General features: G+C 47.9%; 2 protein-coding genes and 1 long non-coding RNA gene across 3 annotated transcripts in view; 1 reads left to right on the top strand and 2 right to left on the bottom strand.

The window, feature by feature from the left end:
- Positions 1-275: 275 nt before the first annotated feature.
- Positions 276-5,685, bottom strand: LOC115053594 (T-box transcription factor TBX2b-like). The gene is made up of 7 exons (XM_029518421.1): positions 5,193-5,685; positions 4,370-4,637; positions 3,140-3,286; positions 2,249-2,325; positions 1,947-2,116; positions 868-1,451; positions 276-728 (listed from the first exon to the last, which is right to left on the bottom strand). Exons 1-7 carry the CDS (start codon positions 5,549-5,551, stop codon positions 276-278), a joined length of 2,058 nt encoding a protein of 685 aa, XP_029374281.1. The 5' UTR covers positions 5,552-5,685.
- Positions 5,686-5,982: 297 nt separating this feature from the next.
- On the top strand, positions 5,983-9,272 carry LOC115053595 (uncharacterized). Its single transcript, XR_003841464.1, has 2 exons — positions 5,983-6,333; positions 8,088-9,272. It is a non-coding gene; the product is annotated as an uncharacterized LOC115053595 (long non-coding RNA).
- bcas3 (BCAS3 microtubule associated cell migration factor) overlaps positions 8,876-15,926 on the bottom strand; it is a 226,006-nt gene continuing 218,955 nt past the window's right edge. The window contains exon 24 of the mRNA XM_029518420.1: positions 8,876-10,611. Coding sequence (XP_029374280.1) covers positions 10,463-10,611 — 149 coding nt within the window. The 3' untranslated portion in view covers positions 8,876-10,462. The remainder of the gene's footprint in view (positions 10,612-15,926) is intronic.

Here is a 15,926-nt window from a genome sequence, read left to right as displayed (position 1 = left end):
GAACTGAGAGACTGCAGAAGGTTCCACCTGCTGTCTGAGGGACTTCTGGTCTCTGCAGGACTTCAGACTCTCTTCACTTTTCAACGGTTCAATTTCATTATTTGGACTAAATTTCTGTTTCAATCTGCAGCTTTGTTCCAAAAAAATATTTCTTAAGAGCGTCCACCAGCCTTGAAGGTGGGGACCCTTGTCCCAATCTGTGATGTGCTGTACAGGACATTTGCACGTTGAGTCCTCTGGTGTTCAAGTCAAGACCTGGTCCTGGAGAGTCTTCATCACTTGGGAGAGTCTGCGGTCGGGGAGGGGGGCTCCCTCTGGCCCTCCAGGCCGCTCACCAGTCTCTGGATGCTCTGCAGCTCGTTCACCGAGTCCTTGATGGAGGTCTTTGGAGACGGGGCCCTCCCGCTCGACCCTCCTGACTTGTGGTTGCTGTGGTGCTCCGGGGCCGGACTGGCCTCCCTGCTGCCCGGTTTGGAGGACTCGGAGCCCGGGTTGAGGCCGGAGGGCAGGCCGGTGGTGAGCAGACTGGAGCTCTGAGGCAGCGACACCGGCAGCTGGTAGGGGTTAAAGCGGAGCCGAGGCCGGGACGAACCCAGGAAGGGGTTCCTGGACAGGGGGCTGGAGGTGCTGGTGGTGGGGAGGGCCGAGGCCGAGGCTGCCGCCGCCGCCGCCGCCATGTAGGTGTAAGGATACGAGAAGAGGCCTCCGAACGGCGGCATCGGGATGCCCTGGACCGGGACAGAGGACAGAATCAGAGTCAGACAAAACAATTCAATTTACACAAACGGCTCAGTTTAAATCTAACCCTGATTCTGCTGCGACAGTTCAGGTCCTGGTCTCTAAAACCCGACAGGTGAGCGTCCTTACCTGAGAGGCGAGCATGTGCTGGGACAGATGGAAGGGGAAGGGGCTGGGGGTTCCTGCCGTGCCCTGGGTGGAGAGGCTACCGTTCTCCAGGCTGCCCGCCCCCGATACAGAGGCCAACAGATGCCCCATGCCCATGGCAGAAAAGGCTCCGGGGGCCATGGCAAACTGCCCGGGGTGAAACAACAGCGGCGATCCGGCGTTCAGGGGGTTAAAGAACTGCTGACTGTGCAGCCCGGACAGAGCCAGGCTTTGTAAGTGTCCCGGGCTGAAGTGTGAGGGGCTCTCCGTCTGGACCATGAGGGGGGAGAAGGCGTCCTTAGTGGCGCTGATGCCCCCGGACTCTGAGTCCTTTGTCAGTGCGTCCGTGGCGTCCTTCCTGTGCCGGCTCTCGGCCTTGTCCTTCTCCAGGTTCCTTATGCTGAATATGGACTCGTCCTTCTTCTCGGCACCGGGCCTGTCGCGGATCCGGTCCTCACACCTGGAGCTGAAGGGGGACACGGGTTCTGGCCCCGGACTGTTGGAGGCGGTGCAGTGGTCGTCCTGGTGCTCCAGCTCCTGTTCACTGTCAGTGCACGTTTTCTCTTCTGCAACACAGGAAGGAACGTTTTGACCGTCAGCACAAACACACATTTACACAGCTGACCTCTTTGTTTTTTATTTTCAGAGCAGTTAAACAATATCCTCCAAACAGCAGATAAAAATAAATCCAGTCTTACAAATAAATGAGTTTGATGAAGTAAAAGACAGAAAACACTACGTCAAACTTAATAATGACCAAAATCACATCAACCCTAAAAATGGATTCATTCATATGGGACAGTAAACCTGAACTCTTTGTTAGATTTCAATGTGACTGAAAATGGTCCAAATTAGATTTAATATAGAAAACAATGTTTTCATGTTGAACAGTGAAACATGTCAGTGACTGAGCTTGAATTAATTCCACTGATATGATTTCTTTCAATTAATAAAATATTTATGATATATTTTAAAATGAATCACAGAAGAGACAAAAATCAGGCTGAATAAATAAAACACCTCCAGCTGAGCTGTATTTTCTCTAAAATCAGCGGACTCACCTCGGCCTGGTCTGCTGAACCTCAGCGGGCTGGATCCGGCTCCCAGCGGGGAGTGGACGGCGTCTCTGCCGGCCGGAGCTTCACTGGAGGACGCGTCCGAGTCCGCACCCTCCCGGTCCGCTTTACACTGGTCCTCATACATCCGGAGGGACGGCATGGTGAGCTGCTTCCTGCACAGCCAGCCCGCCCCATTAGTCAGACTGATGACAGTGATAACAACAACAACAACAATAACAATAATAATAATAATAATAATTATAAGGACAACGACAATAACGGTGGTGTGACGTCACAGCGGTCACCTTTTCTCCCGCCTCCCGTTCCCGGTGTCTCTGAATCCTTTCGCAAACGGATTATTGTCGATCTTCAGCTGAGTGATCTGTGAACACGAACACACTTCACGTCAGACCGGACCGGACCGGACCGGACTTTGTGGTCCACATGTGGTGAACACTCAGAAACATGTCGGGAGGATTTGCATTATTAATAAAAAGCTTTATTTTATTCTCATTGGCCCCTGGAGGGAAATTGTGCCCGTCATTTTTGAGTGCGGGGCCGCAAAAGGACCCCCCCAACAGAGAAGGGGTGGGGGGGTGGGGGGGTGGGCAGCACCGGAGCAGATGATCACATCAATAATTAATAATGCGGTTTGGATCTCTGGCCTGTCCCGATGTGGAGCAGCCCGGTGCGGCGTCTCCACGCACGGCCCCGCATGGAGGGGGGGTCTGATAAATAAAAAGCATCTTCACCGCCTGAGGGTGGGGGGGCAGCCCCTTTAAAAGCCCCTTTAAACGTCCTGTAATCCATTGTGACTCTTTGACATAAACCTTTACAACAACCCCCCCACCAGGACACCAGTTTAACTCTGACAGAAAAATACTGAAAAAACTGACAAAAATCTGATTCATAAATAAAAACAGAAATATCCAGAAAACCAAACTGACTGTTCAGACACACAACCAGCACACTGACTGCAGGTCTGAACACACACACACACACACACACACACACACACAACCTGAGCAAAACAGCAATTAAAAAAAACACACAAGTGGGACATGGGAGTGAGTCCTGCAGGGAAATTAGGCGACCTAAAAAATCAGATTAAGGCTCCGGGGCGGGGGGGGGCTGTTAGGACATTTATTTTGAAAGTATAGCAGCTGTAGTGTGTTTGTGTGTCTGTTGTGTGTCACCTTGTCGTTCTGGTACGCGGTCACAGCCACGAACTCGGTCTCGGGGAAGACGTAGGTCCGGAAGGTGCTGTAGGGCAGCTTCAGGATGTCGTTGGCCCGGACGATGTGGAACCGGGGCTGGTACTTATGCATGGAGTTCAGGATGGTCTGCAACAACACAGCAACACAACAGACACACACAGGGCGTTAGGAGTCCGACCTTTTTTCTCCGCGTTGAACCTGGTGCGTGATGTTACTGACGCTGTTACACTCGGTGTGTTATAATTATTGTGTTATAATCTTTGTGTTATAATCAGCGCAGCTCTGTCTGTAATTAGAGCAGGACGAAAAGGGAAAAACCGGACCGGGCCACACATGATGTCACAGAAAATACATCTGATCTAATTCAGTTTCATCCAAAACAAAAATACGCGTTTCTACTGTTTCACTTATTACACACACACACACACACACACAGCCTGACACACTTTAACATTATTATGTCACAATTTATAAAATGTACAGTTTTTCTTTAGATTGATTTTAAATGAAATTAAATATGTCTTTAAAAATATCTAAATAAAATATAAATTCCATTCCATTAATTGTTGATATTTTCAGGCCTTTTTAAAAACAGATGTAAACAGACTGCTGTGTGTGTTAAAGATGATTTACAGTGACATGTAAATGTTGTATTTGTTCCCAGTCACAGAGGTTAAATCATCTTCAGCACAGATTTATCATTTACTGATAAAAAAAAATAACATCTCATGTTAAATAAAGAGTATAAAATTCAGATGAATTGAATAAAAATACACGTAAAAAATTGAGATTAAATCAAAGACGGTGCAGCAATATAAACAAACACACATAATTAAAGTGACTGTCGTTTATATTATAATATACTGCACAGTACTGTGATATAAAATAATATAAAGGACATATGAAGTTTTATTGTCTGCTGGTGGATTTTCAGCCTCTTTTCTGTCTGACCCGGTTTTGATGTCAGACCAGTTTTCCTCCATCCAGCTCAGATCTGATGTTTATTTTTATTTAATTTTATTCGCTTTATTTCTAATAAAACCTTACTACTTTTTTTTTTTTTTTTTTTTTTGAGGGGAGGGGGTGGGCGGGTCCGGGTTCGGGGAGGTCCAGTCTGCAGGCCCGGACCTGGTTCTGGATCTTTGGATTCAGACTGATAAAATTCAACATAAGCCCCCTGAGGTGGATCAACCTGTCCTGTGTACTCACAAATCCGTGTTTGTCGGAGATGTTGTTGGTCAGCTTCAGCTTGTGGAAGGCCACGGGCTTGGCCATCCACTGCTCCCCGGTGGCCGGGCTGTCCGGGTGGATGTACATCCTCTTGGGCATCTCGGGATCGGCCTTCCCGGCCACCATCCAGCGGGAGTTGTGGAACTTGTAGCGGCAGTCGTCGGCCGCCACGATGTCCATCAGCAGGATGTACTTGGCCTTTTTGTCCAGGCCGTTAATTCTGACTTTGAACGGCGGGAACATCCTCCTACAGGGACAGAGACGGACACACACAGGGAGTCAACACAACCGCAACACAACAGCAGCCGACACAGTCCGACAAAAGACGCAAAAAACAGCGGAGGAAAAATCCCGAGGCCGGATTTTATTCTGATTAATATTCTTACTGTTTTTATCGTGTTTGTCCAGAATTAGACAAACCTCCCAGAGTGTGTGTGTGTGTGTGTGTGTGTGTGTGTGTGTGTATTCATGACCAAACCACTTCACGTTCCTGCTTTTTGAAGTGACAGCCTGTTTATAAAAACCAGGAGCCCGCAGATAAAACCCGGATCCAGGTTCAGGTCCGGGTCTCCAAAATATCCCCCCAAATCCGAGCAGCCCGGAAATGTGTCACCGATATTTCACAATAAACTCTTTAAACTGAAATCGGGCTCCAGCTCGGAGGCTCCCCGCCGGCCCGTTTTTGTGAAAAAGGTGAAACGGGCTGAAATCCGACAGGCCGCTCGGTACCGTGGATCCGTGTCTGCTCCCGGGAGACCGGCTCCGGTCTGCGGGGCAGAGTGTGTCCGGGGTCGGCTCTTACCTTCCGGACTTGGTAATAACCATCTCCGTCCCCAGTTTGTGGAACTGGTCCCAGAGATCCTTGGCTTCCAGTGTGACTTTGGGGTCGTCGTCCACCTCCTCCTCGGGCTCCAGGCTCTTCATGCTGCGGAGGTGAGCCGCCTGATGGTGGCTGAGGGCCGGGTGGAGCCCAGCCTCCGCCGCCCCGGCCAGGCTGTGATCCGGGATGGGCTTGGTGAGCGCCCCGGGAGGGAGGCTCAGCGCCGGGAAGAAGGACGGCTGCGCGGCCGCCAGGAAGGCGGACATGGGGAAGTCGGTCGGCCGGTGTGCGTGGAAAGGGTGATAAGCCATTGCAGTCCCCGTAAAAACTGGATCTCTCATCGGTGCATCCACAGAAACCAAGTGAAATACGGGATATTTAGTGTATTTCCTCCGCAGTAGGTCCGCGCCTCGGCAGCGGCGTCGCCTCGGAGCCTCTTCGGGCCGAAGAAAGGAGCCTTCTGCCGGCTTCCCGGAGTTCCTCCGCCGGCTCCTTCAGTGCAGGCGGCGCCGCGGACGGAGAGCTTTGGCTCGGAGAGAGAGAAGCCGCCTCTGCGCTTCAGTCATCCCAGTGAGACTGGAGAGATGTGGCCCCGCTCACTGCAGATCTGTGACTATCTCACATGTCCTTCCTGCTCCATCCCAGCACTAATGAACCAAGCCCCTTTGATTGCTGATTTTACGCTTTCTGGACCAATTGTGGGCCCCTATAGGCGGAGTTCTGACAGCTCGGGCCAGGCTCAGGGAGGGGGGGGGCAAGAAGGTGTCGGAAGCATTAGCAGTAAGAAAACATGTCAACAGAATAAAATATTAACCAATGACAGGAAAGATCGGGAAATCCCACCCCCATTTCCAAGCCAAACACCGGGTCAGCCCTCAGTTCTTGGCCGGTGGAGGCATCACCTCTCTCGGCTTGTGTTTTTAACAATGTCGCCTCCGGACGAGCCGACCTGTCGGCGGTCTGAACGGCCGCCGTCCCCCGGAGGAGGAGCAGCTCAGCCCGGCTCCGACTATTTCAACTTCTGGGCTGTTTGGAGGCTGAGAGGCGGGATGAGCCCCGGGCTCCGGGCCCCGGGCCCCCCGGGACACAGACGATGCTGAAGGTGGATGAAAAAGAAGAAGCGGTGAGTTTCACTTCTGCCTGTTTTATTTTGAAGGGATGCAGATGATGGACTGTGGTTGAGGATAAATGTTGTCACTCTTGTTGCAGTTGTGTTGTTGTGTTGTTCCCGGTGTGTAGTTTGTGTCTCCACATCAAACACAGCGGTGATCAGATGATTTAGTGTCCGGGCTCCGGACTCGGCTTCGGCCCGAGGCGGAGTCGGATGCTCCGGCAGGTTGGATGTAGTGAGGCCGGGGCACGGAGCGGGACTGCCGGGCTCCACCTGCCTCCCCGACGGCCACCGAGGATCCGGGACTCCGGGACCCCGTCTCGGTCCGGAGCCGGAGTCAGATGTGGGACAAATAAATATAAATGCATTTTAAAGTGGAGGGGTTAAACATGATTTCCTCAGATCTAAATTTATTCATTATTCCGAAATTCAGTTTATTTGTAACAAGAGACAGTTTGTCTCATTTAATGTTTGCACATCTTCACCGAGATACACACTTGTTGCTCGGCCTCCATCAGCAGCCCCCCCAAAGGGGCCTCCACTCATCAGAGCTCCCCGGAGCATCGGCCAGCGGAGCTGAATCACCGGAGCTGGTCCCGGTCCCGGTCCCGGTCCCGGTCCGGGTGCAGATGGCTGTCAATAATGTTCCATAAAATTAGTCCGCTTTTATTTGTTCTGCGGCGCAGAGGTCTCCTTTGGAGCCGTTCAAAGCCACCAGAAGGACTCTGGTTCGGTTCGGTTTGCTTTTTTAGGGCTCCTGAACCAGTTTGGTTCTGATCTAACAGAATGAATGAATGTTGGAGGCTCTGGGCCGCCGAGCCCCCCCTCCTTCATTGTTCCTCTCCCTCTCATCGCTCCATCTTCTCCTCCATCTCCCTCCTCATCTCTCCGGCTAAATTTAGCGCCGAGACTGAGGCCTCGGCGCCAGACAGTTTAAGACCTGTCAGAGTTCCTCATATTCCCGTCACATGGAAACCAGCGGCCTCCTCCTCCACCTCCATTCTGCTGAATTAAACAGATCACTTCTCAGTTGGAGCAAAAACAAACACACACACACACACACACACACACACTCTCGATGATACCCCCCCCGGTCACCGGCAGCCTCCTCCTGTCCGGCCTTGTGTCTCAGTTTGGCCGCTGCTGGAGGCTGGAGGTGTCAGACTGACAGGTGGACTACCAGGGGGGGGCGCTATGGTGACCCGGGGAGGGGAGAGTGACAGGCCGGCCATCCTCCACACACACACACACACACACACACACACACAAAGTATTAAATTAAAGTTCTTATGTTTTAACTTTTTCATTAGAATAAATTCACTTGAATAACTTGATGTAGTAAAATAACGAAAGTCTGTTGTGGGGGGGGGGGGGGGGGGGGGGTCAGCTGTGGGGGGCTCCTGAAGCCACAACGGCAGCTGAAATGTTGACATTTTAGTTTTTAGTTTAGTTTGTTCGTTTTTTTTGTCGCATAAAAATAAAATAAAATAAATATTCTGTTCGTTCGTTTTCTTAAAAATATTTAAAGAAACACTGGAAATAATTTTAATACAGATTTTTTTAAAAGGTCTCAATACCAGAATTAATGTAAACTCAAATTTACTGAAAATAAAGTTCCAGTGTTCATTTCATTTACTCAATCTAAGTAACATTTACATCGGTGTGTGTCTGTGTGTGTCTGTGTTTGTGTACCTCAGGTGTTAATGATGATCTGTCAAACAGGAAGCGTTAATATTTTCTGATGTTCGTCTTCCGGTTTTTTCCAGGTGGAAGCAGAAGGCCGCGAGGAGCCGACACACAGCACGGAGGAGACACAACAACAACAACAACAACAACAACAACAACAACAACAACAACAACAACAACGTCCTGTCAAACGTCTTCAGGAGAAACACTTCAAATCATCAAAACTATCAAAAATAATATTTTAACTTAAAACTCAGTGAAGCGTCATCATGTTGTTCTGCCAAAGTTAAATTAATTAGAGCTGTAAATGAAAATAAAACATCTGCAGACAATAATAAGTTAATGATAATAATTAATTAATAAATCAGTCTGACGTCACTGAGTTGAACTCAGTTTGTCCTGAATGCACTGAGTCTGAAACATATTTATATTTATTTATATGCGTCTTAAAAATTCAGATATTTAAGAAGACAATGGTCCAAAAATCTGCATGTTACACTGCAGGTCCGGGTCTAACCGGGTCCACTGTCTCCCACTGATCATGGTTCATGGTCATCAGCTGGTCACTGACGTCACTTAAATCTGGTCTGGTGGACCACATGAAGGCCCAGAACCCTCAGGTGAGGCCCAGATTGAGATCTGGATCCTTTTTTCTGTTTTAGTGAGGAAAAAATCTCCATCTCATCGAAATATTAATTATTAACAATTAAATTATTTCTATATCAAAATAAACCAGATAATTTTTCCTTTTTGTGTGTTCTTTTTTTACAAAAGTGTAAAATTTCTGTCAACCTGCTTTTGTGTTAAAACCAGATATACAAAATCAGCTGATTGTTTAAAGATTAAAAAACAAAATCAAAACCAGTTCCCTGATTTTTACTGGACTGAACTTTATTCGAAAGGAATCAACATCTCAGATTAAACGCCCCAGATATGAGTTTAAAATAATAAAAAAAATGATTAAAATAAAGAAATAAATCAATTAAATCATTCACCTCCATTAAAAAGCACGTGAATCTTATTAATGCTAAAGTGAATGGAGCCTGTATGCTATGCTAACCTGTGCCACTGGGAGCTAACGCTAAAGCCAATGCTAATGTTTGGCCTTTCTGAGCCTGAGTCTGTCTCAGCTTCAGGTCCAGGACTTCTCCAGACCTGGACCCTTTAAGTCCTCCTCCAGTCTTTGTTCTGAAGTGTCTGCACCAACTTCATGTTTTTATCTTGAAGATAAAACATCAAATAATAATTATTAAAAGTTTTTGAAAGATGTAACTGGAGAAAGTTTCAGTTAAAAACTTCTTCTTTTTGTTTGACACATTTACAGGATTTGTTATTTACTGAAGAATGCATGAAGACACACCAGAAGGAAAGAAATAGTTGAAAGTATTTGTTTAATTATTGAATATTTGAAAGTTTTTCATTTGTACTTATTGACTTGGTGAACACTGATGATGACTTTAAGAAACAGACTCGCTGCTGATGAGCAGAACAAACACTCTGGTTTCTTTTCTCCGTCAGAACAAAGAGCTGAGTTTCCTATAAAAAGTCCTTTAACAGCTTTAACGGCCTGTTAAAAACATGGGACTAATTAGAGCGGCGCTGAGGGTCACAAACACACAGACGCCTTCACTCCTCCACTTTCATTCTCCTTTTATTTGCATGAATGCAGGAAAAAGTATTTTACAGATGAAATCTTACAGTGAACAACATGATTCGGGCTGTCAGACCAACGGCGGGAAATGAGGGATTGTGGGATACGTCCTTTCTAGGATCAGCAGAGCGTTTTTCATTTTTCAGCCACTCAGTCAGACTTCGTCCTCTGCTGCAGGAACACTGAAGGAAAACACACTTTTATTTCTCTTTAGATCCACAACTAAAGTCTGGAGGAAGATTTTGGTCAGAAGCAGCTAATTTACACAAAACAGCAGATTTCTGTCGTCAGTGAGTTTGAAGGCTCAAACATTTCTCAGCTGAAACTGTCGTCTCATCACGGCTGCTGTCAGACGCCCTCAGACACCAAATTTAATCAGAAACATTTAGCCGGAGGCCGCAACACAGACACACACACACACACACACACAGAGGAGCTGCTACATGTTGCTGCATGGACTCAAATGTCTCTTCTGTCTGTGTTCACCTTCTTTGTTACAGCTTGTTCAGAAACACACACATTTGATGGAGGGGTGATCTTGGTCTGTCCTTCAAACAATCAAATTTTTTTGTTTTTGGAATGATTTTTGTCAAAATGGTCAGATTTATAATTTTGGGAATTTAAATAAAAAGCAACAGCAAAAGTATTTGTTCTGTTTGTCGCTGAGACACACAAACACAACATGACGCACAAGTCAGTGTCAGTGCAGTGCGGACTGGAGCTGGACCACCAGAGGTTGGGGGGGGCTTGCTGGACGGCGGTGACGGCGGCCCCTGGGGGGTCCAGGATGGAGAGAGGGGGGTGCTATGGGAAGTTGGTGGGGAAGAGGCTGAGCGGCTGGCCCTCGTTGGTGGGGAGGGGGGAGCGGTAGCCCTCAAAGTTGCGTGGGATGCTGCCGCTGGTGGAGCCGGAGCTGTTACTGAGAGTCTCAATGCTGCCCTCCCTCTGCAGCTCTGTGGGGGGGGGGGCAGAGAGAGAGAGGAGGGAGAGAGAGGATCAATTACACTTATTTTCTTCAGACTGAAAGTGAATAATAAAGGACTGAAATTGCTAACTGAGCTAATGGCTAACGCTAATGTCTGGTGGAGTCATTTGAATTGAAAACTTTATTTAAAGAAAAATTGAAGACCTGTGGAGGTCAACCCTAACCCAGAGGTCAGAGGTCAGACTGGTGGCTCCAGCGCCTGTAGTTCTGAGTCTGAGCGCAGGTGAACAATCTGATTGGTCTGCATGCTCTGCTCTGATTGGCTGACTGCTTTTGGATGTAAATCTACGCCGAGACGGTTTTTCGTTGAAAAATCATAAATATATATTCTTATGGATACCAGCCCTTCAAAATAAAAGACTGAACATATTCCAATATGGACTTGAATGTGACGTGTGGACCTGTGACATCAGGACGTCTCCTCAGTTCAGCTGCTTCTGATGAGACACCTTGTTGTTTGGGACCCCCCCCGTCTGGATCTCCTTGTTACAGTGTTGGTGACGACGCTGTCAGCTGCTGAACGCCCAATAAAGCCCTGAAGGCCTTTTCTAGTGCCGCCTAATCCGCCCCATTGTGTGACGACTAGCAGCTATTCAACAAGTCTTAACCTCTCACGCCCCCAACACGCCCCCCCGCGCTCCAACACTGGGATCTCTTCCTGTGGCTGATGTCACCAGGTAAAGTAATATGGTTATTTACAGGCTGGTTTTGTGTGACTTGATGTGCAGATAAAGCAGCTCTGGAGTCGAGCCAACGAAGAAGCGGAGCCAAGTCTGAGTTTGACTGATCTGAGCTTTTAATGGAGTTGACTGATGAATATTTCATGGTAATAAATCGTCACTTAGGATGAAAAATGTCAGGAATTTGACTGTTTCTGCTAAACAAGTCGGCCCGTCAATGTTGTACGCAGATTTTGACTTCTATCAAGCATCTTTTGGTTTTTTTTATATTTTAGAAATTCACCATCGCACAATCTAAGGCACAGAGAGCGACGCAGTTAATACCTCATCGGCCGGTTGACACAGAGGAGCGTCCGGCCTGCAGCCTCGGCCGTGAACAGGCCGTAATCCTCTTAACCCACAAACACAAACACACACAGACTCCTGATACACACACTTTCGTTTTCATACAAACACTCAAACACTAAATTGACTCGCAAACACAAAGAACAACAAACAGAGCAGCAGCTGACAGACGGACAGTTTCTCTTCAACCTTCTCATGTGATGTTTTATTGTGATTTATTATTTATTCATCTAAACAGTTTGGCTGTGATTTTCACTCCTTCACAATAAAGGTGATGAAACTGAAGCTAATTCTCACATGAGTCAGTGTGAGGCGTTCAGGAGCAGCGCTGAGAGTAGGTCACCTGTGTTCTGGCATTAATACAGTTCATGTTGTGTTTAGAAACCTCCTAAATGGTCAGATTTATCAGTTCTGTCTGACGGCTGAAAAAGTGTCTGAATGTAACTCAAGTTGTTTTCCAGCCAAAAGCTGCAGGAAGTTTTATTTCCTCTAACTTCTATTACAGGAAGTAAAAGGTTCCTGTAGTCGAAGTCCTGCAGAGATTATGTTAACGAGGCCGATGACGTACAGAGAGCACTCACAGCAGCTGCAGTAAGTCACCAGTCCAGTAGGTGGCGGTGAGAAGAAAACGAAGGTTGTCCAACAACAATTCACAACTTTTTTAGCATCAGTGATGTCGACTAAAGTTAAGAATTCATCTTCAGTCAAGCGATCGTGTGTCCTGTTCTACGATGTGTTGCTGCGCCAGCGTCGAGCCGATGAGCCGCTGGAAGGGACTTCTGGGTGTTCTGGTGACAAGAAGTCCTGCCGGCTGGTTTTAAGGTCTCAGTTTCTGTGTCTCCGCTACTGTCATGTTCTAACTTCAGATTCAGAGGTGAAGTGAGTAAATACTATCTGTAAAACAGCATTCATGAGAAACACTTACTGACCTGTGACACACACGTGTCGGCTTCAGTGTGAGACCTCGTTTGTAAAATCCTTAGAAAGCGGTCCAGTTGGACGACTGACTCCACATTAGTGGGAAAGCTCATTAACATCCACCGGAGATCATCCTGATGGACTGTGAAGAGCCAGGCTTAACACACCCTGCTGCGTGGAGGCCAGCACGCACGCACACACACACACAGGATATGAGAATATCATGTGCAGACTTCAGATGGAGCCACGTGACGGATGTTGGAACCTCGCCTGCTTGTTTTTATTCAGATTTATCAGCAACAGGAAACATTCAGATGAAAGTTTCTGCTGTTCGAGTCCTGAGATCACAAACTGACCGCCCACGTCTCCCCACCAATCAGGGAGGGGCGTTTAAAGGCCACCGTCAGCCCATGAATCCTGACACTCGGCAGCCGGTGTGATTAAGGACCAAATGAAGAGAAGCAGGTGATGGATGAGGCAGACTGAGGCGACTTCAGACGACTCATTAGAGCGAGTTCTCCAGCACTCTTCATGGGGCCGCTTTCAATTAGGCCCCTAATTTGAACCAAGTGGTGGCCGAGGCTTCGACTGACCGCTGCCTCCACACCAGACGGTCATTTCCTGTCTCTCAGGTAAGCGCCACGTCCACCTGTCGGCAGCTCGCACTTTCATTTTTCTTACATCAGCATTTAAAAAAGACAGCAGGCAGTTTTCTAAATGCGTCAGCAGAACAGAACCCTCCGAGAAGACCTGAGCTGGACACACAGACGTCCTCTGACAGCCCTGTTTGGACGTCCGGCTCACGGTTCGGACAGGACAGCTGGTCTCAGCTGAAAGAGGCTGCCGGTGTCGGTGTCTGCTGAGGACGACGACTTACGGCTCAGCGGCGGGAGACTGTCATTCGCCATCACGTCACGTGTACCCGACCGGGCTGAGCGTGGGCCAGATCAGGCCGCCGTCACACACGCAGAGAGCTGCTGCCTTGGACTCCATCTACTCCAGATGAGGACCGACAGCTCAGTTGGACATAAACAATGAAAGACAAAGCTCTTAACTTTCGATGTGAACAGTCTGAAGAGACGACGTGTTTTCATCTTTGGGGGAAACGTCTCTGTTCTCAGGTCTTTTATTTCTAAAGCCCTCAAACGTGTCGTCGCACCGTCAACCTTCTGACTTTACTTCTGCAACAAACACGACAATGCTGCCGATTCATCAGCTGGAAAACATTTACTGAGCTACTAAATCAGGGACATTTTCCCATACACTTCAGTGCTGTCTGTCTGCTTTCACAGCCAGCGGAGGTGACGTGTTTTCTTCACATCAGGATTAAAATCTGACGTTCCTGTCAGTGAACGTCTCACCGCCAGGTCAATGATGTTTTCTGAAAGAAGGATCTGATATTTCTGTCCAAACGCAGCCATGATAGCACAACTGAGACACCAGACTCACAAACACAAACACAAACACACAAACACACTTGTGGGCCTCCACAGTGTTTTCTGGGGAATGAGTGTGAAAACAGCAAATGAAAGCAAACTCATGTCAGACGACAGAGCTAAGAAGACGAACAAGACTCCATTAGACACACGTACATGTTGACCCTGTGAGACACACAACACATGTACTATACACACACTAATGCACAAACAGCTGATGAAGTGGTCAGCGAAGGGTCAAAAGGCAAAAGTTCAGTCGGTGGCTTTAAAAGAGCAGAATTCTTTGAGCGGATACAAAGAGCCGCCTCCACACGTGGATTTCCTTTATGTACAGTAGAAAAGCTGTTTCCAACGGAACAGATCCGTCAATCTGGATCTGAATAAACAGCCGAGTTGTCAGCTTTTCACCCCGATGCTGACCTTTGGAGAAATATGATTTCCTTTATCTGTGTCCATGTGAAGCACTCAGTCTTTAATCTGAACAGGTTAGATACGGGTCAGGAGAGCAGCGCACACACACACACACACACACACACACACACACACACACACACACACAGGAAGTCCTTTTTATCCAAAATGGTTTTATGTACTGAAGCAGGTTTGTAGTGATGAGCTGAAGAACATCTTTAATTTAACTCAAATATGAAGCTTCACCTTCTTCAATGTAACTTTCTTTACACAATTAAAGCTCAAAACTGATCAAGTGCTTCCTGTTTCCTTCAGATAGAATCCACGTGCCAAATGAAGTCACACACACACACACACACTCTGTTGACAGGAAGTTCCAGTGTTGCTGGTCTGGTTCAGCTCCACTATGTGTCCCATCACTAATTCATGCCTCCATGTTTTATTGATACACACACAGGAATGACGGGTCATATCAGGAGAGTGTGTGTGTGTGTGTGTGTGTGTGTAACATTTGTATATACATGAGAGTCAGTGTGACAGGGTGTGAGCTGAATGGTTGTATACATCAGTGTATCTCCTCCCCAAAACACATCATCTGCACGAGGTGTGACTGATGCAACTGTACGAACACAAAGTGTGTGTGTGAGCTGGATCATGTATCTCCACTCCACCTGTTCACGCCGAGCAGGAAACTGACTTCAGCTGCGTTTTCATTTTGTTGTTTATAAAATTGTTGTTCTTATTTGAGTTTATCGTAGACTCACCTGTACTGACACACTGAGGAGGAGGGAGGGCTCTAACCTGATTGGGTGGTGCACTCTGTCAGTCACACAGTAGCCACGTCCCCAACACATATCCTGCTATATGGTTCATTCATTCATTCATTCATCTTCTTCTGATCTGTTTCCGGGTCACGGGGGGTTCTGAAGCCAATCCCCGATGGGCGGGGTCACCTGGACAGGTCTCCAGTCCATCACAGAGACAGACAGACCTACGGACAGTTTAGAGTCACCAATGAACCCAAACAGGACGTCTTTGGAGGCCCCAGGCCGGGAATCGAACCGGGACCTTCAGAGAGAACCACCGTGACACCGTGCTGACACAGCTTTATGGTTTCCTGTAGACTTCAATACAATCTGACATTGATGCGGTCAGATGGACTGGGATGGTCATGGAGAGCTGTGAGTCCAGCTGGTCCAGGACCAGGACAGCTCAGATTGGAGTCTTCTGGGCTCTCCAGTTCCAGTTTGGCGCAAACGTGACGTCTCAGATCAGCTTCAGCGACAACAATCTGCTCCCCCACCGAGGGGGGGGGCAGATTGGGTGAAGTGGATGAGCCTTCAGCCACGAGTCCTTCTCCGCAGTGAAGCACAAAGTGTGTCTGTCCTTGCTGTTGTCTCGTCGACCCCCCCGACCCAAAACAGGAGCAGGAACGAGGCTTAAAAAAACCACTTTCTCTCTCACCATAATCCTCTCTCTCTCTGTTCTCGCTC

This window comes from Echeneis naucrates, chromosome 13, assembly GCF_900963305.1.
Source record: "Echeneis naucrates chromosome 13, fEcheNa1.1, whole genome shotgun sequence".
Taxonomy (NCBI): Eukaryota; Metazoa; Chordata; class Actinopteri; order Carangiformes; family Echeneidae; genus Echeneis; species Echeneis naucrates.
Note: the sequence above shows the minus strand (reverse complement) of the source record. Positions and strands in the feature narration are given on the sequence as shown.